This window comes from Macrotis lagotis, chromosome 2 (assembly GCF_037893015.1).
Source record: "Macrotis lagotis isolate mMagLag1 chromosome 2, bilby.v1.9.chrom.fasta, whole genome shotgun sequence".
Lineage (NCBI taxonomy): Eukaryota > Metazoa > Chordata > Mammalia > Peramelemorphia > Peramelidae > Macrotis > Macrotis lagotis.
In genome coordinates, this window is record NC_133659.1 from 233,017,160 (window position 1) to 233,039,137 (window position 21,978).

The 21,978-nt window shown below is 34.6% G+C and overlaps 2 protein-coding genes across 6 annotated transcripts in view; one reads left to right on the plus strand and one right to left on the minus strand.

Annotated features, from left to right (window-relative positions):
• Positions 1 to 21,978, plus strand: part of MAP2K4 (mitogen-activated protein kinase kinase 4) — a 181,824-nt gene that overhangs the window by 66,380 nt on the left and 93,466 nt on the right. For all 5 annotated transcript variants that reach the window (XR_012476011.1, XM_074225137.1, XM_074225136.1 and 2 more), the window contains one exon: positions 6,643 to 6,739. Coding sequence is in view for 3 of the 5 variants with exons in the window: in XM_074225136.1 (XP_074081237.1) it covers positions 6,643 to 6,739 (97 nt within the window). In the remaining 2 variants the exon portion in view is untranslated. The remainder of the gene's footprint in view (positions 1 to 6,642; positions 6,740 to 21,978) is intronic.
• Positions 15,422 to 16,786, minus strand: LOC141510873 (glycosylated lysosomal membrane protein-like). Its single transcript, XM_074220294.1, is given in 1 exon segment — positions 15,422 to 16,786. A coding segment is annotated over 1 exon segment (1,224 nt). The 3' UTR covers positions 15,422 to 15,562.

Consider the following 21,978-nt stretch of genomic DNA (forward strand, 5'->3'; position numbering starts at 1 on the left):
CCTATTGATGTCATAGAAGGAATTAGGCAGAGTTCCATCTTCACCTATTTTTCCATATAGTTTCTATAGAATTGGAATGAATTGTTCCTTGACTGTTTGATAACGCTAGTGAATCCATCTGACCCTGGAGATTTTTTTCTTAGGGAGTTCATTGATGACTTGTTGGATTTCTTTTTTTCTGAGATTTTTTCTGAGATATTTAAGTATTTAATTTCCTCTTCATTTAACCTGGGCAATTTATATTATTATAAATATTCATTCATTTTACTTAGATTATCCAATTTATTGGCATACAGTTAGGCATAATAGTCTCAAATTATTTAATTTCCTCCTTAATGGTGGTGAATTTTCCTTTTTCATTTTCAATACTAGTAATTTGGTTTTCTTTATTTTTTCGAATCAAATTAACCAACTATTTTATTTTTTTTCATAAAACCAACTCTTGGTTTTATTTATTAATTCTGTAGTTTTCTTGCTTTTGATTTTATTAATTTCTACTTTAATTTTTAGAATTTCTAATCTGGTATTTAATTGGGGGATTTTAATTTGTTCTTTCTCTAATTTTTTTTAGTTGCATGTTTAGTTCATTGATTTCTTCTTTTTCCAATTTATTTATGTAAGCATTTAAAGATATATCCCCTGATGACTGCCTTGGCTGTGCCCCATAAGTTTTGGTATGTTGTCTTGTTGTTATCATTGTCTTGGATGAAATCACTAATTCTTTCTATAGTTTGTTGTTTGATCCACTCATTCTTTAAAATGAGGTTATTTAGGTTCCAATTAGTTTTAGGTTTATCTCTCCATGGCCCATTATTGCAAGTGATTTTTATTGCATCATGTTCAGAAAAGAATGCATTCAGTATTTCTTTCTCTCTGAATTTGATTGAGGTCTTTATACCCTAGTACATGGTCAATTTTTGTGTAGGTGCCATGTACTGCAGAAAAAAATGTATTCCTTTCTATCCCCTGTTCAGTTTTCTCCAAATGTCTATCATGTCTAAATTTTCCCCTCTATTTATCTCCTTAACTTCCTTCTTATTTATTTTATGGTTGGATTTATATAATTCTGAGAGAGGGAAGTTGAGGTCTACCACCAGTAGAGTTTTGCCGCCTATGTCTTCCTGTAACTTATTCAGCTTCTACTCTAAGAATTTGGATGCTATACCGCTTCGTGCATACATATTTAGTATTGAAATTGCTTCATTGTCTATGGTACCTTTTAGGAGGGTATAGTTTCTTTCCTTATCTCTTTTTAATGAAATCTATTTTTGCAGCTGTTTTATCTAGATAAAGCCTTATCTACCCTTGCCTTTTTCACTTCAGCTGAAACGTATTTTCTGCTCCAGCCTTTTACCTTTACTCTGTATGCATCTCTCTTCTTCAAATGTGTTTCTTGTAAGCAGTCTATTGTAGGATTCTGGTTTTCAATCCACTTTGCTATTTGCTTCTGTTTTATGGGAGAGTTCATCCCATTCTTCCCTCTGTTTGTATCTCTCTAGTTCAAATACATTTCTTGTAAGCAGCATGTTGTAGGATTCTGCTTTTTTAAATCTACTCTGCTATCCACTGCTGTTTTATGGGAGAGTATATCCCATTCTTCACTCTGTTTGTATTTCCCCCCTTTTTCCTATTCCCCCAGTATTTTGCTTATGAATACTACCTGCTTTTGTGTGCTTGCTCCTTTCTATCCAGCCCCTTCCCTTTTATTTCTCCTTAACCTTTGCCCCTTCTTCCTTCACTTCCTTCTGTTATTCCCTCTTTTCCTCTTCCCTTCCCCTTTCCCCTCTTAATATTTAAAAGGTAAGTTAAGTTTCTAAACTCAGCTGAGTGTGTGTTAATTCCTCTTTGATCCGAATCTGATGTGAGTAAGATTCAGGTGGTTCTCACCTCCTCCCTTCTTCCCCTCTATTGCAGTAGGTCCTTTGAACCTCTTCATTAGATGTGATTTACTCCATTCAGTCTTCTCTTTCTGCCCATCTCATTACTATCCCCTCCCTTTAAAAAAAAAATTTCTGTTTATTTAAGGCAATGCAGTTAAGTGACATGCACAAATGAATTGCCATAGTTAGGCAGTTATTAAGACTGGATTTAGGGGCGGCTAGGTGGCAGTGGATCAAGCACCGGCCTTGGAGTCAGGAGTACCTGGGTTCAAATCTGGTCTCACACACTTAATAATTAATTACCTAGCTGTGTGGCCTTGGGCAAGCTACTTAACCCCATTTGTCTTGCAAAAATCTTAAAAAAAAAAAAGACTGGATTTGAACTCAGGTCCTCCTGATTCCAAGGCCTGTGCTCTATCTACCCTTATACTTTCTAAATCTTCTAAAATAAATCCTGAGCCTTTTAAATCCCAGAGATTATGTCAGTTCATGCACCTTTCACTAATTCTCAGTATCTATTTGTAGACACCAAAACTCATCCACAACAATATCACCTTCTTTATTTTCTGTTTTATTTATTTGATTTTCCTGCTATCTTTTTCAATCATATTAACTTTATAAATCTTTTGGAATCAATTTATTACTTTTCAGGTAACAGTTTTTAGTTTTATGTATGATTTCTGAGGTTTTTAAATTTCTAATTCATTTTTCCCTTTAAATGTTAATATTTCATCTTTTGTGGTTATTTTAAGTTTAATTTTTAATTTTTTTAGAAAATGCATATTTAATTAATCCTCTTCTGTTTTGCTAAAATATGCTTATAAGGATATGATTTTCTCCCTGAGGAATGCTTTAGATGCATCCCAGAAATTGTGCTATGTTCTTTCAGCATTACCTTTTCATAGTTTTCCCATTTTTTTTTGTCCTTCATTTGCTTCTTTATTAGAATTTCATTGTTTAAAAAAAAGTTAAAAAAAGAGCTTCATCGTTAAGTCTTCATTTGTTTGTGGTCCATGAGCTAATTACTATTTCTATTGTCTTATGGTCTTTAAGGGATGTATTAACTTTCTGCCCTTTTGGCATTTAGTTGCAGTATCTCTATGTAGTGATAAGTGTTCAGGTTTTATAAAATTCCCATATGATGCTGAGAAAGATGCATATTCTTTTACTGTCTTATTTAGAAGACCCCTTGACTCTTTTAACTGTAGTTTCTTCAGAAATTTCTTTAATTCCAAATTTTTTTTTTTTTGTAACTTTTTCTTAGACTTATCCAAAACTTAAGAGTGGAAATAGCCTTTTACTTTTGTGTAATTATCTCCTCTCATAATAACTCATGTTTCTTTTAAATGAATTGAATGCTAATTTATTTAGGCTGTATAAGTTTATTACTCCTATTGGTTTTTGACTATGATTCCTTCAGCTTAACATAGCTTCTTTTTTACCTTTTTATTTTTTGACTGTTTTTTTGCTTTGTTAGCATGATTGTAGCTCTAGCTTTTTTGAATTTACTTGATAAATAGTAAATTGTTCTCCATCCTTTCAGTTTCATTGTTGTCTTTGTTTTTTAAAAGTGTTTTGTATAAACAAAATTTAGAGTTTTCCTTTCTTATCCAATTTGTTGCTTTTATTGTATTTAGGCCATTTATATTTAAAGTTATGAGAATTGGGTTTTTATTTTCCTCCATTTGTATCTAATAACTTTTTTCAAATTACAACTTTTGTTCCTTATCTATTGTAAACATAGTAGGTTTTCTTCTGTTACTTTGCTCTTATCTTCTTAAAGGTGTCATTCCCATTACTTTCCACCACCAAGCAAAACCCCTTTCTTCTTCCCTTTTTAATTTTTGCCCCCCTTTCCTCTTCTGATCCCCTATTAACTCTTCCGTTTTTTTTTTTTGAGACTAGAGGAATCTCCTTCACTAATTGCTAGTCTTTCCTTTGACCCCAGCACATTATAAATACCTCTCTATCCCCCCTCCTTCCTTCTCTCTTCATGTATACTTTAATGTTATAGTGTGGTCCTATTAAAAAAATCAAAAAAAGCATTAATTTACCAGAAGGAAGTTTCATCAGGTTCTGTCCATTATTGCTCAGGCCCTACTCTTTATTGCTGCTGCTTTATGTATGTACATATGTATGTTTGTTTGAGGTATTTGAGAAGCAAATATCTTCAGTTGAAGTATAAAAATGCTTCAAATGACTTATTAAATATCCATCTCTCTTCTTTGTTTGGTTAAGCTCAGATTTGCAGATATTTCCCTGGGTTGCATCTTGTATACTATTACTCTTTAGAACACATTCCATTTTCTCCTTTTTCTGGTGGGTACAGAATAGTCTTGTGTTACTTGAGTTTTCTTTCTTTTGTATTTGAAGGTATTTCTTTTAATGAATTTCATTACTTGTTCTCTCTGAAATTTAATTGTTAATTTAACTACTATGTGACTTTACAAACTTTTATAAGCTTGGTTTTTTTTTCCTGTTTCAATTTTAGTATTTAAATTTCTTTGTTCACAAATTTTAGGTCATTTCTTTTATGTCCTGCATTATATATTAAATTTTTGTTTGTCTTGCCAGGTTCTTCTGGAAAACCTGCAATCCTTAGGTTGTTTCTATAACTTATCTTCAAGATCATTGTTTTGCTTGCATAGTGAGCATATTTTCTTGTAACGGAACTGTTTTTTGCTTCTTCTGTTTCACTTTTATTTGTTCTCTCTTTTGATTCTATGGTGAGACTTGCCAGATTTTAGTCATTCACCCAAAAGAGGGAAAGGGAAACCTGGGGTAAGTGTGGGGTTTTTTTGTATCAGATACTTGGATCTGCTAGTACATTTTTGCTACCTGTAGCTTGAGAGTTGGCAGAGAATTGGCAGAGGATTGCTGGTTAAATCAGGGTTAAGGAAGCTTCGGTATGTTTTTTCGATTGTGTCATATATTTTTTACCTTTTTTTTGGATTCTGGATGTCCTAGACCATAGAGACAGATGACCGTTTTTTTTTCCTATGTTGCATGATTTTTGTTGCATGGTTTGAGACATTAGAGAAGTTAGAGGAAAATGTCTAGTCTTCTTATTACTCAATGTGACAAATCACTACACAAATAAAATCAGATCTTAAATAGACATAAAATTTATTGCCCACAAATAGGATAAGCCAATATATAATAAAAGTACTACCTTGAATAATAGTTATTCTGTGCTTTACTTATCAGATTAACAAAGGGCAACTTCATAGAGGTAGAAAAAATAATCGCAAAATTCATCTGGAAAAACAAAAGATAAAGAATATCAAGGGAACAATGAAAAGTGATGGAAAGAAAGAAATCTTGTTGTACTGATCTCCAAAGCTTATACTCCAAAACTATGATTGTAAAAACAATTTGGTACTCAGTAGGAAATAGAAAATTAGATCAGTGGAATAAATTAGGCATACAACATTCAGACACAAATGAGTGCAGTAACTTAATGTTTGATAAACCCTATGAACTGACTTCTCAACAAAATTTAGGGGAGAAACTGATGCATACAAATATTTCATACTGTTTACTAAACTAAAATAGGCCCCAAATAGATATGATTTATGCATAAAGAACAATATCATGAGCAAATGAGAGGAACATGAAAGAAATTACCTGTCAGATGTATGGATAAGAGTTCATGACCAAACAAGAGATAGATTCAAAAGAAGTAAAATATACAATTTGATTATAAAAAATTTAAGATCTTTTGTGCAAAGAAAATCAGAGAAGCAGGAAATTGGGAAAATAGCAAGTTTGTCTGATAAAGGTCTGCTTTCAAGATAAATATATGGAACTGAGTCAAATTTGTAAGAATGAAAACTCTGATTTATAAATAGGCAATTTTCAGAGGACAAAACTCAAGCTGTCCACAGCTATATGAAAAAGTACTCTAAATTATTAATAATTAAAGAAATACAAATTAAAATGTCTTTTAGATACCATCTTACTCCCATCAGACTGGTTAGGATGACAAGACAGGAAAACAATAGCTGCAGGGGATGTTAGGTACACTAAAGCACTATTGGTGTAGCTGTCAACTTGGTCCAGTCATTCTATAAAGCAATCTGGAACTGTGCCCAGAAAGCTATTAAACCTTTAACCCAGTATTACTAGATCCTCATACAAAAGAGTTCAAAGACCTAGACAGTGGAATCACATTTATAAAAATATTTAGAGGAGTTCTTTCTGTGGTGGCAAAACATTGGAACACAGAGGTATTTAGCATTTAGTGATAGACTGTATAAATTATGATATATAAATGTGATGGATAACTGCTGTGCTGTAAGAAATGATGATGGTAGTGGTTTCAGGAAAACTTGGGAAGATGATTATGAACTGATTGATGAAGAGTGAAGTAAAACAACCAGAATCATTTATACAGTGATAGCAATATCTTAAGGACAGTCAACTCTGAAAACCTTAGGAACTCTAATCAACACATTGACCAGCCACAATTTCAAAGGGCTGATGTTGAAACATGTTATCACTATCCAGATAGACAAAAGATGGATTCAGTGTTCTTCCTTCCCTCCCTCCCTCCCTTCCTCTTTCTTCCTTTTTCTCTTGAATGACTATGCATATTGTAATGGGGTTTGTTTTTCTTGTCTTTTCTGTGGGTAGGGGGAGGGACAATTATGCACCCCCCCCCCACCAATGCTTTTTCCTGGGTCTCTGTATGTCTTATGCTCTCTAAATAGGCTGTCCTTATTTATGGTACATATTTACATTTCTCATCTGCATTTTCTAGGCAAACGGAAAGCACTGAAGCTGAATTTTGCAAATCCACCTTTCAAATCTACAGCACGATTTACCCTGAATACTTCAGTAGTCCAAAACCCACACATGTGAGTATATTCTCCTTACAAATGAAAGTAAATGTTCAACTTAAGGAAGAAGTATAAAAATTAAATAGTATAGCTTTTCTGAAGCCAGGAGTCATTTTATAGACTATCTGTTTTACTGCTAGTTCAATCCCAATGTGATTCATACAGAGTTAAAATATAACAATATATACAATATAATTACAATACTGTAATGTTTTGATTTATTTTAGTAAATTTATTGGGATGGGGGTATGATGTGAAAGATTAAACAAAATTCTGCTTATTCCTACCAGTAACCTGTGTTACTTTCTAATTTTTGAAATAAGTTCTATTGTTTATATTTAGTCACATACAGAAAAGTTATCCACATTTTCCTATAAATTCCTCTTCCTCCTAGTCTTCCCTTTGATAGCTTAATACAGCCTCATGTTTTATAAGATTATTTACCTTTAAGACTATTGAGGTCAAATCCACATATTGATGTTCAGTGAATATGTTGTGATTGATATTGTTCTGTAGTTTTAAAAAGAAATCTGTTGAGCTGATAGTAATTTTAATTTGATTTTTGATTTAATTTCTAGTGAGATTATGGATTTTTTTGCCACCTAGTTGACTCATAAATTCATCCATTATTAAATAGATGAAATATGTTATTAATATTTTTGTTTATTCTTATATATGACATATTACTTCATAGATTTTGTTTGCAAGGTTTGCCTCTTGGGATTATTTCCTCATAGGCACTTGGCTTATCCCAGCGGGAATTACTACATAGGTAGTCATATGTGCTTATGTTACAAGGATCACTGTATTCAATGTCTTTGAATACTGTGGAAAAAGTCATATATAATAGAAAATAGATGTTTGTTTAATGAAATTTATATTACAAAAATAAAAAAGTAATTGTTAAATATTGATGTTGTCAGGATTGGGTTTCTATTTATCTTTTTTAATAGATGCTCCACAGCATGGTTTTCTTATTAATTTTTACCTTCTTTGAACCTTAATACTCACAATTTGCTGCCAGTGTTTTTTTTCCCTTTTCCTACCTTACCCTTTTGTCTGATAACATTTTTCATCAACTTATTTCTTTTCCATATCTTTATCTTATCCTTACCCTGAAGACTCTGCATGAATTTGTCATGAGTTTAGGAATTTGTTGCCCATAGCTGGCACTCTTTCTTCCTTCTTGGGATAGAGGATAGTAGACAGGGCAGGAGTCCAAAAAACTAAGTGAATGTTTATCTGGATGATTATTAGTCTTTAGAGTGTGTTTGGTGGTAGAAACGGACCCAGAGTAAGTTGCTGGAGCTTCTGAGTTTTCTCATACCCATGAAATACCTGGAATTATTTGGAACCACTCTTTAGATAACTGAGCAAGTAATAAGTGTCATGTTAAAAAAAAAACAACAAAAAATGAATTACTAGTAGGAGCCATGCATCCAAACCTCTTAACTTGTAAATTGTATTGACAATGTAATTTCATTATTGTGATGAACTCCTTCCACAAATGTAGATTGAATTAGGATTAGAGTATTAATTTGCATAACATTAAACTTATTTCAGGAATTTAAGGGCAATTTTTCTCTATTATTTTGGAATTCTATTGGTTCTTGGACTAGGAATTGTCATACCATTCCATATTGAGGAAATCTAGTAATAAGACAATTAGAGGTCCCCATCATTTTAATCAAATTTTAGCTTCTATTAATAAGTTATGGCAGGACATGAAGACTTTCTTATATAAGCTATCAGGATGAGAATATTCATCTTATCCAAAAGTCTGTATAGGAAAAAACTAAGGAATGCTCTTTAAATATTGCTATCTTCTCCTCTTGAATCATAAAAAAATGATTTGCACATAAGTGACCCATACAAATCTCTAATATCATTCAAATGTAAATGAGTACCATACCAAAAAGGATACATTTTACAAAGGAAGTCAGTTATTTTGAAATAAGTTCATCAAAATATTTAAAATAGGTTTATTTCCCGTTGAGAATCTCTTGTCTAGATATTATAATATCTAAGGTTCCTGCAACTCTAAATCTGTGTTCTCTTGTGATACAACTTTTTTTTAAAAAAATCAAATCTTCAGTCAAAGGAATACAATTTGCTGTCATCTAAGACATTAAAAAGAATGAACCTTAGGTTCAAGCTATAGGTAGTAATAATGGCATAATAATAATTAATATTTTTGAACATTTGAAGATTGACATTTTTCCTAAAATGTTTCTATGAGCTAGGTAGATACTCTCCCATTTTATTGTTGCAGAAACTAAGAATCAAAGAATGGTTTCCCCTATGGTCATGTATCTAGTAAGTTTCTCTGATACTGACAGAGTATCACTAAAATTAAGGAGGTCTGGGAAAGGCCTTTTTCAGCTTAAGCTGACACATGAAGAAAACTAGAGAAGTTAAAAAGCAGAAGGATGAAATGGTATTTTAGTGAAGTGTTCATAGTCAGAAACTGGCATATCTTGGACAAAGAGGTACCTATCACTGAATTGCGGAGTATGCAGGAAAGAATATGGTGTAAAAAGACTGGAAAACTAGGTGGTGCTTAAGTTATGAAAAGTTTTAAAGACCAGAGGATTTTATAAGTTATTGTAGAGGTAATAGGATTGTCATTCTACTTTTTTTGGGTTTATTGAGTACAGAAGTCAGATTAACAGGTGAGTGAAGGATGTGCAAGAGTAGAGACAAACACAAAGCATAGAGGCCAAGTAGCAGGTTGTTACAATAATTCAGGTATGAGGGGATGAGGGCCCTAGAGTTATCATTATTGATTGCACTTGAAGGTAAGAGAGATTGAGGAGTTGAGGAAGACAATTAGGTGGAAGCCTGAGTGACTGAGAATAGTGGCCCCCTCACTAGTAATAGGGAAGTTAAGGAAAAGAGGAAGGTTTTTAGGGAAATCATAATGCATTCAATTTTGGACATGGTGCATTTAGGATCTTTTAAAGGTAGATGGAGAAATGAGTCTAAAGGTCTGGAGAGAGATTAAGCCTGGAGAAATAGATTTAAAAGTCATTTGTAATGCAAATAATCAAAACTGAGAGCTGATGAGATCACCCAGTAAAATAGTATAAAAGGAAAAAGAGAAGGGAATCCAGGATAGATACCCACAGTTAGAATATATACCCAGCAATGCAAAGTGGTAAAAGAGAGAGGATGGGAACCAGGAGAAAGAGATATCACAAAATGAGAAAAGGATGATGAGAATTGATGAAAAATCATTAAGCATTAAGAGATTATTGGTAGCTTGGGGAGAGCATGTTCAGTTAGATATTGAATTAAGAAACCACTTTATAAAGAGTTAAGAATGAGAAAGGAGTACATGGAGTTCTCTACTGTTCACAGCTGTCCCAAGGAATTTAATATCAAAGGGGAGGAGAGATGGAGGACAATAGCTTGAATGGATAGATCAATTAGACTTTTTTGAGGATGGGGGAAACAAGGGTATATCTGTAGAAAGTAGGGAATTAGATAGGGAGAGACTGAAGATAGAGGGGTTAGTCTGCTGAAGAAAACAGTTTGTTTTCTAGGTTATTTTTTTTAATCTAGTTTGATGATTTGTAGATTCTCTTTCTTGGCTCTGTTTTCCAAGTCATTTGTTTTTCCTAAAAGGCACTTTAGGTTTTCTTTAATTTTTTCAACCTTTTTATTTTGTTTGATGGAATCTTGTAATCTTGTAGATTCTTTGGTCACTATTTATTCAATTCTACTTTTTAGGGTTTTATTTTCTTCAGTTACCTTTGTGTTTCCTTTTTAAAAGTGTTGAATTCTCTCATCAATTTTTCATAATTTTCCTGATGACTCATTTCTTCTTTCCATTTTTTCCTCTTTTCTTGTTTTTTTTTTTTTTTGCAAGGCAGATGGGGTTAAGTGGCTTGCCCAAGGCCACACAGCTAGGTAATTAAGTGTCTGAGGTCGGATTTGAACTCAGGTACTCCTGACTCCAGGGCCGGTGCTTTATCCACTGGGCCACCTAGCCACCCTTTTCTTTGGTTTTTAAATTCTTTTTTTAATCTCTTCTATGAGCTTTTGGATTTGAGTTCAATTCATAGACTGTTTTGAGACTTCCCCGTGAATGATTTTTCACTTTTTTGTCCTTCCGACGTGGTATTGTTGTTATCATCAATAATCAATTCACAGCCTTAGCAGTGCATCAAATTTAACTGTTTTCCTCACAGCCCCATCCAGCATTTGTTCCTTTCCCTTTTTGTCAACGTTTTGAATCTAATAGGTATGAAGTGTGCCCTCAAAAGTTTCTTTTTAATTTTCATTTTTCTTGTTATTAGTAATTAGTAACAATTTTTTTCCATGTGTCATTTAGGTGACATAATAGATAAATGCTGTATGTAAATGACATATCACTAAACTTTCTAATTTCAAAGGTGTGATTGGAGGGGTGGGCTAGAAAACTGAACCCCCAAAATGAAGTCTTGGACAAGGGGTTCTGATACTTTCCACTATCAGAAGGTGGGATTTATCTGTCTGATTTTCAGGATGGACCTGGATATCAGCCAGGAAGAATGTCCCTCCCCTCGCTTCTTGCCCCCCTCCCCCTTCCCACAGGATTGTTGGGAGGATCAATGAAATAATCATTATAAAATACTTGTAAACTACATGAAGAATTATTCCATTCTCTTCTCATTTCATAGGGCTTTTGATGACTTAGTTTCCTCCCTTAGAAAACTATCTGCTTGACCTATTACCATTTAAAGATCAGATATTATTATTTTTTGGATCAGTTCTCTAATTTAAATCTCTCTTCTTGGAAGCAAGACTTTTTAGTAGAGAAATTTTCCCCATTTGGCTATTTTCTAATTTTACATCCATAGTTTTGTTTTTGTGCAAAATTTTGTTAATTTTATATAATCAGAATTACCTATTTTATTTTCTGTGATCTGTCTATCCTTTGTTCATGAAATCTTCCACAATAGATGGAAAGTCAGGAAGGTCTGAAAGGTAATTGCTCTTCTAATTTATTTATGATGTCATCTTTTATTTCTAAATCTGGTGTCCTTCCATGATAGTCTTTTTTGGCAAATACTAAATCATAGGTACTTCAGTTGATGTTGTAAATGTGCCAGGAAGTGATCTTTTTTTTTTTGGCCAAACAGTAAAACTAATGAAAGAGAATTCTATCATATAGTGGAAAGAGTATTCTCTTTAGAGTCACATGTCGTAGACTTGAATCCCAGTTCTTCTATTTATGACTTTTGTCACATTGGGCAGGTTTTTTTGATCTCTCTGGGCATCAAGAAATTGGACAAGATAATCTCTCAGGTCTCTAAATTAATGAATTCAAAAAGAGATTTGTTGGACATGAAAGCAGGCTGAAATATGTATTAACCAAATTGATTTTCACTAAATAAATGGAGTTAAGGCAGATATTTTCAGTAAATAATAATATATAAACTTTTTTAAACAATAGCTTATCCCAAAGTCTGTGTTACTTCAAGTAAGCAAATAAATGTTTAGTGTTCTGCAGATACTTTGAATTCACTTTTGTTCATTTTTTGTCTTTCCAATGGAATGTAAACTTCTAAGTGTAGAGAATTTTTCTTGTTTTGTATCCCCAGTACACTAAACATTTGTTTGCTTAACTGAAAAATCCCATCAGAAGCCATATGAAAGAGGAGGAGAATAGGAATAAAAATTTCTATAGCTTGCCTACAGTGTACCTGCCTGGCACTGTGTTTGCTAAGAGCTTTACAAATATTATTTCACTTGATCCTCACAACTATCCTGGGAGGTGGTACTGTTATTTTACTCATTTTGCAGTTGAAAAAAGAGGTCAGAAGATTTTAAAGGACTTGTCTAGGGTCACACAGATAAATAGTGTTTGAGGCTAAATTCCACTAAGACTTTTGAAACACCCTGTTTATATACTGCTTTCTTTATCTGGCCTGCCTTTGAAAAAACTATCCATAATCCTTGTCTCAACTTTCTCTACTCTCAGTCTCTTCTAAATCTTCATTCTATCCAAAGTTGCCAGTGATTAAGTGCCAAATCTAATGACCCTTTCTTTGTTTTATTCTTTTGAATGAGGATGACTGATGATTTTGACAATGTTGTCATTGACTCTCTCCTCTCATATCTCTCAACTGTGAGGTTCCCTCAAGACTCTGTTCTGGGCCCTCTTTTCCCTATATTCTTTCATTTGATGATATCATAAGATGCCAGAGTTCAAATTATTATCTCTGTGAAATGATTCCCAGATCTATTTATCTAGTGTTTTCTTAAATTTAAATCATAAATCACCAACTGTGGAAATCTCAAATTAGAAGCCCCATAAAATATTTCAAACTCAGTGTGTTTAAAATAGAACTCATTATATTTTTCTCCAGGTTGACATTAAACTATAGAAAGTATGATTAAACATATAATAATAGATGAACAAATAGGAGAACACATTTCTAATAACTGTATTTAAGATATTATTATAATACAGGAAGCCTGTATGTAATAAATAGTAGCCTCCAACTTTTTTGATTTTAAAATTCTTGATTTTATCATATTTCATTTTGGAACAATGAATTATGTCTTCATGGATTTTAATTATTTAATTTATTAAAAGTCTATATATGATATTCAGAATTCTCAGAAGTCTGAGAAGTAAATTTATTTTTCCTCCATCAGTAGACTGGTTTTGAGTCTTTTGCCTGTAGTTTCCTAATTCTACTGTGTGTGTGAATTCTCATGATACTAGTAAGATAAGGAACCAAGAAGCATCAGGTTTTGGAGTCTTGTGGGTTATAGTCCAAGTTTAATATGATATAGGTTATAGAAGCTCCTAGTTTATGGGCTATAGGTGTTGGAAGGGCCTGAGTATTATTATTATTCTTGACATCTAGGAACCCTGTTCTAGGTTCAAGTAGTATATTCTTTCAGATCTCATGTACATAGATATGTGTGAAGTCCCCTACATCTTATAATTCATTTTCATTATCTTTTTAGTTCAAATATATATATACAAGGAAAGGGAAGGGAAAACAGGTAATGGTATACTTTTGTGACTACCAATAAGAATATTATCCTGAAGAATCTTTCAGTCTAAAGAAGGAATGAACAGGTTCAAAAATTGAACATAAAATTTATTTTCCTTTTTTTAAAAAATTTATTTAAGGCAATGGGGTTTAGTGACTTGCCTAGGGTCACACAATGAGGCATTTATTGTCTGAGGCCAAATTTGAACTCAGATTCTCCTGACTCTAGGGCTGGCACTCTATCTGCTGTGCTGCCTTGCTGCCCCCTAAAATTTTTTTAACCATCAAGAAGAAAAGCAAAATGTTAAAAATTGGGTGAAATGAAATAGAGTTCTGCTGAAGGCCCAGTGATTTACTTCCATTACATATGTCTATGATTTTTCATAATTTTATCACATTCTCAAAAAGGTATATCTTTCATAGCCTCTTTACTTCCTCTGCATGTGGTATATCTTTAAAGTTCTATTCTAAAGAGACAGGTCCTTAGGGACTGTTCTACTCCTCATACCTTGGTGGTATTCTCCAGACATTATTTTGGAACATGCAGAGATACCAGGGTTCTAAAATTACATATAGCGTATAGCGTAGGTATATTTGTTCAAGGAATCTAGAGAGGATTGTCAGATCCTGAAACCCCTAGAGTTAATAAAGCTGTTATGTTTAAGTGTTGTCTCTTTTTTAAAAAATATTTTATTTTTTCCAATTACTTGTAGTGAAAGTTTTCAAAATTTTATATTCCAAATTTTTCTCTTTCCTTCCTGCTTCCCAAGATGGCATGCCATCTGACATAGGCGATACCTCAGTCATGTTGTAAAGGAAGAAAAAGAACAAATAAAACCAACAGAAGATTGAAAATAGTATGCTTTGATTTGTATTCAGATTCCATCAATTTTTCAATTTGGATGTGGATAGCCTTTTCCATCCTGATTTTTTTGTAATTTGCAATTAACTAATTCCTTGTGAAATACTACATTCACAATTTTTTTGAGGTCTAAAAGATTTAAATGCCTTAGGACAGTATTATTTAACCAGATCAGTTCAGTTAAATTCAGCTAATTTATTAAGTTGCTATTTTATGAAGAGTACTGTGGTGGGATCTGGGGATGAAATAAAGATTTTTAAAAGACTATCAGATATACACAAATAGCTAAACTAAAAAATAGAAGGGAGATATAAAGACAGTGCTACATGAACTCAAAGAAAGGAAACTTTCCCTGTTGAAGATTTCATCACAGCATTTATTTATTTATTTATTTATTTTTGAAATAAGTATATATTTCATCTTCACCCTTCTAAGAACTCAAATATCAGGATTTAGGCTTCCCATTGCTTTGATCCTGGTACAAGGTTCACACTTGTGAACCAAATACTCAAAAAGAATGGGTGGGGAAAGGGATTCAAAAAGGCCAGTATCAGGCTAGAAATTAAGCCATCATCCTTTAATCATTAATGGATTCTCCAGCTGTCCCCTTGCCCAGGGGAGACCTGAAGAAACTTGAGGTTTGAAGGATCTGTTAAAAATAGGGAAAGGAGGGACAGCTAGGTAGCACAGTGGGCAGAGCACCAGTCCTGGATTCAAGGAGGACCTGAGTTCAAATCCAACCTCAGACACTCAATAATTACCTAGCTGCAAGTCACTTAACTTCACTGTCCTGTTAAAAAAAAAAAAACCAGCAGTTGAAAAATAGGGAAAGGAGTTATTGGCATCAAAATGAAGAGCAGGACCCAGAAACAGAGGAATAGGAGGCATAATGTCCTCTTCTCCAAGGTATATCCTTGTCTGTCTTCACTCTGGGATGGCATAGGGAGGAAGACCTGGAAAGATCCCTGGGGGGAGGTCAGAACCTCAACTGATTGGTTCATACTCTGAGTAGCGCCTATGTCGTATTAGTAAGAGGCTCAGGCCACCTCCTATCAGGAGAAGTCCTGGGGCCCCCAGAACTACTGCCATGATTCCTAGGACCAGAGGTGAAAAAGAATCCACTGGGGGGATTCCTATGCCCAAGAGAGCTGACCAGCTGAGGTAGTACTGGTCCTCATAGGCGGGACCAGTAGAGTCTCCAAAGGTTAGGTTGAAGGTACAGAAGTTAAAGGAAGGGCCAAAGAAGGCTCTGACTATTGGTGACTGGGAAAGTAGGCCAGTCAAGGTGGGGCCAGGAGGGGATACTTGGCAGGGTAGAGCTGTTTTCCAAGTTGGTTGCCTCTGTGAGAAGGCTACTGGTCGTCACTGTAAGAAGCCTTTTGGTGGGGAATGCCACAGTAGCTGATCCAACTGGAAGACTGCAGGACTGTATTCATCATCAACAGATTCCTGCTCCTTCAGCTGAGGACACTCAGAATTGAAAACTGGAGTTGCCACTTCTAGACCAAAAAGGGAGTGGTTCCCTCGTGGGACAGCCCCAGACAAAACCACTTCTAGCTGAGAGGTATCTGCTGTATGCAAGAGTCGAGGGAGCTGGGCTGGATGACCAGAACCAGAGAAAGCACAAATCTTAAAAGCCAGGCTGCCATTGGTGAAAGCCCCAAAAGGATCCTTTGTAGGTCGACCTCGGAAGGTTGCACTCAGCGTTGTAGGGTCTAATGTACTGTTGACGTCATTCCAAGAGAAGTCAGCCAGCTGGTAGGGTGGATAAGGCTTTCCAGGGGACTCGTCCTTCACTTCTGAACTGTTGGTACTGTCAAACTTAAACAGCCTGAGGAAGACCAGGGCAGAGGAAAATTGAACACTCTGGGCAGGGAGCACAGCCAGGCCCCCTTCAGGCTCTGGAGGCAGCAGGCAGCTCCAGTTGATGGTCAGGACGCTGTGAGGGGTGTTGGTGGCCACAAAGAGCACGGCTGGGGGGCCCAGGCTGCTCCAGACGTAGTGAATTCTAGAGTTGGCTCCCACGGCCCGGACATGCAGCAGGGTCTGCGAGGGGTCCGTCTGTCCTGGGATAACCTCCAGAGACACCTGGCGGGTCCGGTCCCCGAGCAGGCCGGCAGGAGCCCGGAGCAGTAGCAAGGCCTGGAGGAGGAGCAGGGTGCGGTAGGGGGCAGGGGCCCCCTGGGCCGGGGGCCTCCCCAGGAACATGCCGCCTGGAGCCGCCGCTGCTGGGATCCCGCTCGGATCCGCCGCCGCTGCCCTACAGCATTTATTAATTGTCTACTGGGTGCTAGTCATTGTGCTTACCTCTTTAGAAATATCCTGTTTGATCTTCACAAAAATCCTTTGATGTATTTTTATTCTCATATTATAGTTGAGGAACATGAGGCAGATAAAAGTTAAGTAACTTGCCCAAGGTTATACAGCTAGTTAAGTATCAGAGGCTGGGGGGAAGCTAGGTGGTGCAGTGGATAAAGCACTGACCTTGGAAGTCAGGTGGACTGGACTTTGAATCCATCTTCAGACATTTGACTCTTATTAGCTGCGTTATCTTAGGCAAGTCACTTAATCCTGATTGCCTGACATCCTGGGCTATTTCCAGTCATCCTGATTGATATCTGGCCACCTGATCAGATGACTCTGAATAAGAAAGTGAGACTGGTGACCTAGCACAACTAAGTGCTTGCCATGGCATCATTTCCTTGATGTTGTGGTCTTCTTCAAAAAATGAAAGAAAACATTATCTGATGCTGGATTTGAACGTGGTCTTCTTAATTCTATCCACAGCAACACCTGGTTGTCTTGAGGCTGACAGGATGTAACTAACTTGTCTAGAATATTTAAAGATATTCTACTTTCTATGTCATTTTTGCTCTATCTGCTGAGTTTAGTTGCATATTGTATCTAAATGACTAGATTGCTTCACAAATAAAAGGAAGATTTTAAAAAGCATTTTTGAACTGTTTTAAATGATATGAAATTAATTTATAAAACTTATTTTAATAGCTTTCATTTAGAATTGACTGAAGAGATTTTTTTTGGAAAGTCAGAATTTTAACCAACAGTAAGTAAAATGAGAATTTTTATATATATAAAGTACAGCATAAAATAAGATTTGGACATGAAATTATGAATGTTATTACATAGTTTCTTTTCTTTTTAAAGTATATAATAAAGCACATATTTAAGTCCTTTTGTTTTTCTATTATCTCATGACTTTTCATTTTCTTCTTTTCTTTTTGTATATTTTTAGATAAATTTTTATTTATAGTTTAAAAAAATCTTTCTTCTCTTTCTCCCGATCCCCCATGCCCTGCCCTAGATTGAGAAAGAAAAGCAAAACTCCTTTACAAATATATAATACAGCCAAATAAATTTCCACATTAGCCATGTCCAAAAAAATAGTTCATTCTGCTCTCAGTCCTTATTCTTCTTTCAGGAGGTGGAGAATACTTTTTATCATGACTCCTTTAGACTCATGTTTGCTCATTATAGCATTCAGAGTTCCTAAATCAAAGTTCCTTTTTAAAAATAATATTGTCATTGTCTATTATGTTCTCCTGATTTTTACCTCCCTGGACCAGGTTATTTCTCTGGATCATCTCTTTTACTTATTACTGTACAGTGTAACTATAATTTAGCCATTCCTCCAACTGATAACACCCCCTCAGTTTTCTAATTTTATGCCATTGTAAAAAAGAGCTACAAATACTTTTCTACATTCTTAGGTTGTTTTGCTTAATCCCAGTCTTAATTTATTTTTTTTAACTTTTCCCTTCACTCTTCCCTGTTCCATCCAATTTATTTTTCTGTTGAGTAAAATAAATTTCTGTATTCTTTTGTATATGTATGTGCATGTGTTTGTGTATGTGTGTGTGACTCCTGATGATTTAGTTCTAAGGAAATTCATGTATTATCTCATCATATTACAATTGAAAAATATGTGTTTGTTTAGTCCTTGGTGATAGTTCATTCGTTTTTACCTTTTATGCTTCTCTTGACTTCTGTGTTTGGACTCAGTTTTTCTATACAGCTTTGGTGTTTTCTTCTGTAGTGCTTAGAACTGCTTTGTTTCATTAAAAGTCCATTATGCCTAACATCTTATACTCAGTTTTGTGGTAAGCTATTCTTGACTGTAAGCCTGCATCTTTTGCCTTTTGAAATAGTTTTTGTTTTTTGTAAGTGAACTTTCCATATATTTCAACATGAAATGATCTTTATGTGATATGAATTTGTCCCTACCCAACCATTACACTTAACCTTTATATCAATGATATATCCAAAATACTACTTTTATGTAAGTCATGCAGTATACTAAAATGCAGACATATTAAATACTGTCCCATGACAATAAACAATTATGAAATGAAAAGTAAAATTGATGATAAAAGATACATAGCTTGTACAGTAAAGTTAGCATAGGTATATTGCCCCTTTTGCACTCAGTGCTCCTAGCCTTTATCACTTGTAGTTGACTGCACAACTTTCTTTTTTTCGTAAGCTATGGAGAGTTGTTTAAACAATTTCCTTGATATCTCTGAGGACACCCAAGTAATATTATCTGTAACTATTCTTGAATAATTCTTTACTTAAAATTAAATATACATAATGCAAATTTATGCAAAGCAAGAACTTTATGTATTATATTCCAAATTCTCTGTTGCTTATGGTAGGCTGATAAATTTTGTGAAATCCTGACTATGGGCTGATGTTTGCTTCTGAACTTGCTCCATACTTTAGGTATACAGCCTGTGACCATTCCCCTCCATGAAATGCTGTCCCTATGAACAAGTCTCCTCAGTTCACCCTTGATCCAGAACTGTTAAGTGACAGCCACATTGTACCTTATTCCTTTGTTACACATGTTTAGGCTCCTCTCTGCAATATCTGAGACCTCTTCTTGCGCTCATGCATAGCCTCTCCTTGTGCTGGGATTCCTTTAAATGATGTTCTCCTAGTTGGACCCTGTTCTTATTGTCTTCCAATCTTTGTTTATCTCCCTATATTGATTTGTGCTGGAAAAAAGTGAATTGCTCTGATTTTTTTCCCCTTAGATCTTATCAGTAGTCAATCTGATATCTTTTCTAGAACGATTTGAATGAGTTTTTAGTCTTTGAGTTTTTGGATGCTAAATTCTAAGCCCTTTTGCCTATAAAGGATGGGGATTGTGTTTTTAAAAAGAAAAACTGATTCAGTGACCAACTTCTTTCATTTTGTTAATCCTGCTGCTTATCCTATCCATTCTGTCAATTTCCTGTCCTCCTTCCCCAGATGAAAGAAAGGAAAATAAAATCCTTGAATAAAATTTATATGGACAAACATTGATCACGTCCAAAAAATCTGTCTCATTTTGTACCTTGAGTTCAATGCTTTTCGGCACATTATAGTTAAGATGTTTTTCATCACTGTTTCTTTGGGAAAATGGTAGGACATTTTGTTTCTCATTTTTTCTCAGAGTTCTTAATTCTTTCAAAATTGTAGTTATTTTTACAACATTGTTGCTTTTGTATAAATTGTTCCTCTGTTTCTTTTTATTTCACTATGTATCATTTCATATGTTTTCCCAGTATAATGAAGAAACATTGTATTACATTCATTTTATAATATGATTAGATATATGTTCTGTTAGCAATAAGTGGAGATAATTCTAAAGAACTTGGCTTTTCTGGGCTTTGAATCTTCTTTCTTTGATCTTTGAGGCAACTTGGTGGCACACTGGACAGAGTACTGGTCCTGGAGTGAAGATGGACCTGCATTCAAATGCAGCCTCAGACATTAAATAGCTTTGCCTCAGCTTCCTCATCTATAAAATGGGGTTTATAAAAACACCTACTTTCCAGGATTGCTGTGAGGCTCAAATGCGATATATTTATGAGATGCTTAGCATAGTTCCTGGCACAAACTAAATACTCTATCAGTGTTAGTTGTTTTTTATTCTTATTATCTTTTTGGAAATAATATAAATAATAAATCTAGTAATGATATTATTGATGAGACAAGCATAATTTAAACATTTTGGGGCTTCCATATAACATTGTACCTTCTGTCTCAGAATTTAGTTATAGGTGTCAGACATGGTATGGAACCTCCTCCAAACTTCCTTATTGGAATCTCTGAGTGGATTTTGGCCAGTGAGATGAGGCTTGTCAAGTTTTAATGATCTTGGATCACTGTAACAACAGTAATGTTAAACACAGGGTTCAGTTCATCAGGTGACAAATTAGATGTGTGCATTCATAAGTCAGAAAATCCTAATGATGAACAGTGTCTTCTTAGGTGCATGGCCTTCATAAAAGTAAAAGAATCAGTCCTGCATCATCACACATGCTTTTGCATTTAAGTAACTGAATACTAGACACCCCCTGAGCTTTTGGGGAAGTTGGACATCTATCTCACTTGAATCCAAAGCCTGCAGTTGGGTCAGTCTATCCACAAAACTTATCTACTATAGACGTAGGTCATTGCATTTTGTGTCTATTGTTCAGTATGGGAGAAAAGCCATTCATCAGTTTAGCTCATTCTTATACTTGAATTTGATCTCCACAGCTCCTTTATGTATATTACTCCATTTAACCTTTTTTTCAGTTCTCTTTCACTCCTCTCTACTAAACTCCAAATGTCCCAGTCAGAAAGATTTGCTATTTGGGATAGAAAATTTTTGATTGGTTTTGATGTTGTGGTTCTCATTTTTTTATTATTTTGACAGTGCTAAATACCAGGATCAGATTTGCAATTTCTGTCTATATAGTAGTAATAGTATATTTTCACATAATGATTCATAGTCAGCTACATTTGAATAAATACACTGACTCTAGTCCTCTGACTGTCCCAACTTGTGTGGATGTATATGCACATGTATGAAATTTTAAAGGCTAAATTCTAAGCCCTTCCACTTAAATATTGAACACTAATCTATAAAAAAAAATGAGGAAAAATTCATTTGAATTGATATATGCTGTTTTTCCTTCCCAGCAGTCTTCTATCTTCTTTTGTTATTCCAAGTAGCATAATTTTTTATTCTCCCTATGAAGTTATCAAACTACTTAGATTTCCAAGGATATTAGAATGAATAGCATAGTAGCTTTGATTTTTTTTTTTGATGATGGAAATAATAGGAGGTTTATTTAGGAAAGTTAGCTCTAGGAACTTGCAAAGTGAATTTTTCAAAGGAACACAGTTGATTGTTGCTGTGCAGTTGTATTTGACTCTTTGTGACCCCATGGACCATTGCACACCAAAATCTTCTCTCCTTCCTGTAGTCTGTCCAAATTCACATTTGTTGTTTTCATGACACTATCCATCTCATTCTCTGTCATTACCCATTTGCTTTTTGTGGTTAAGTGACTTGCCCAAGTTTCACAGCTGAGTAAGTATTAAGTGTCTGAATTCAGATTTGAACT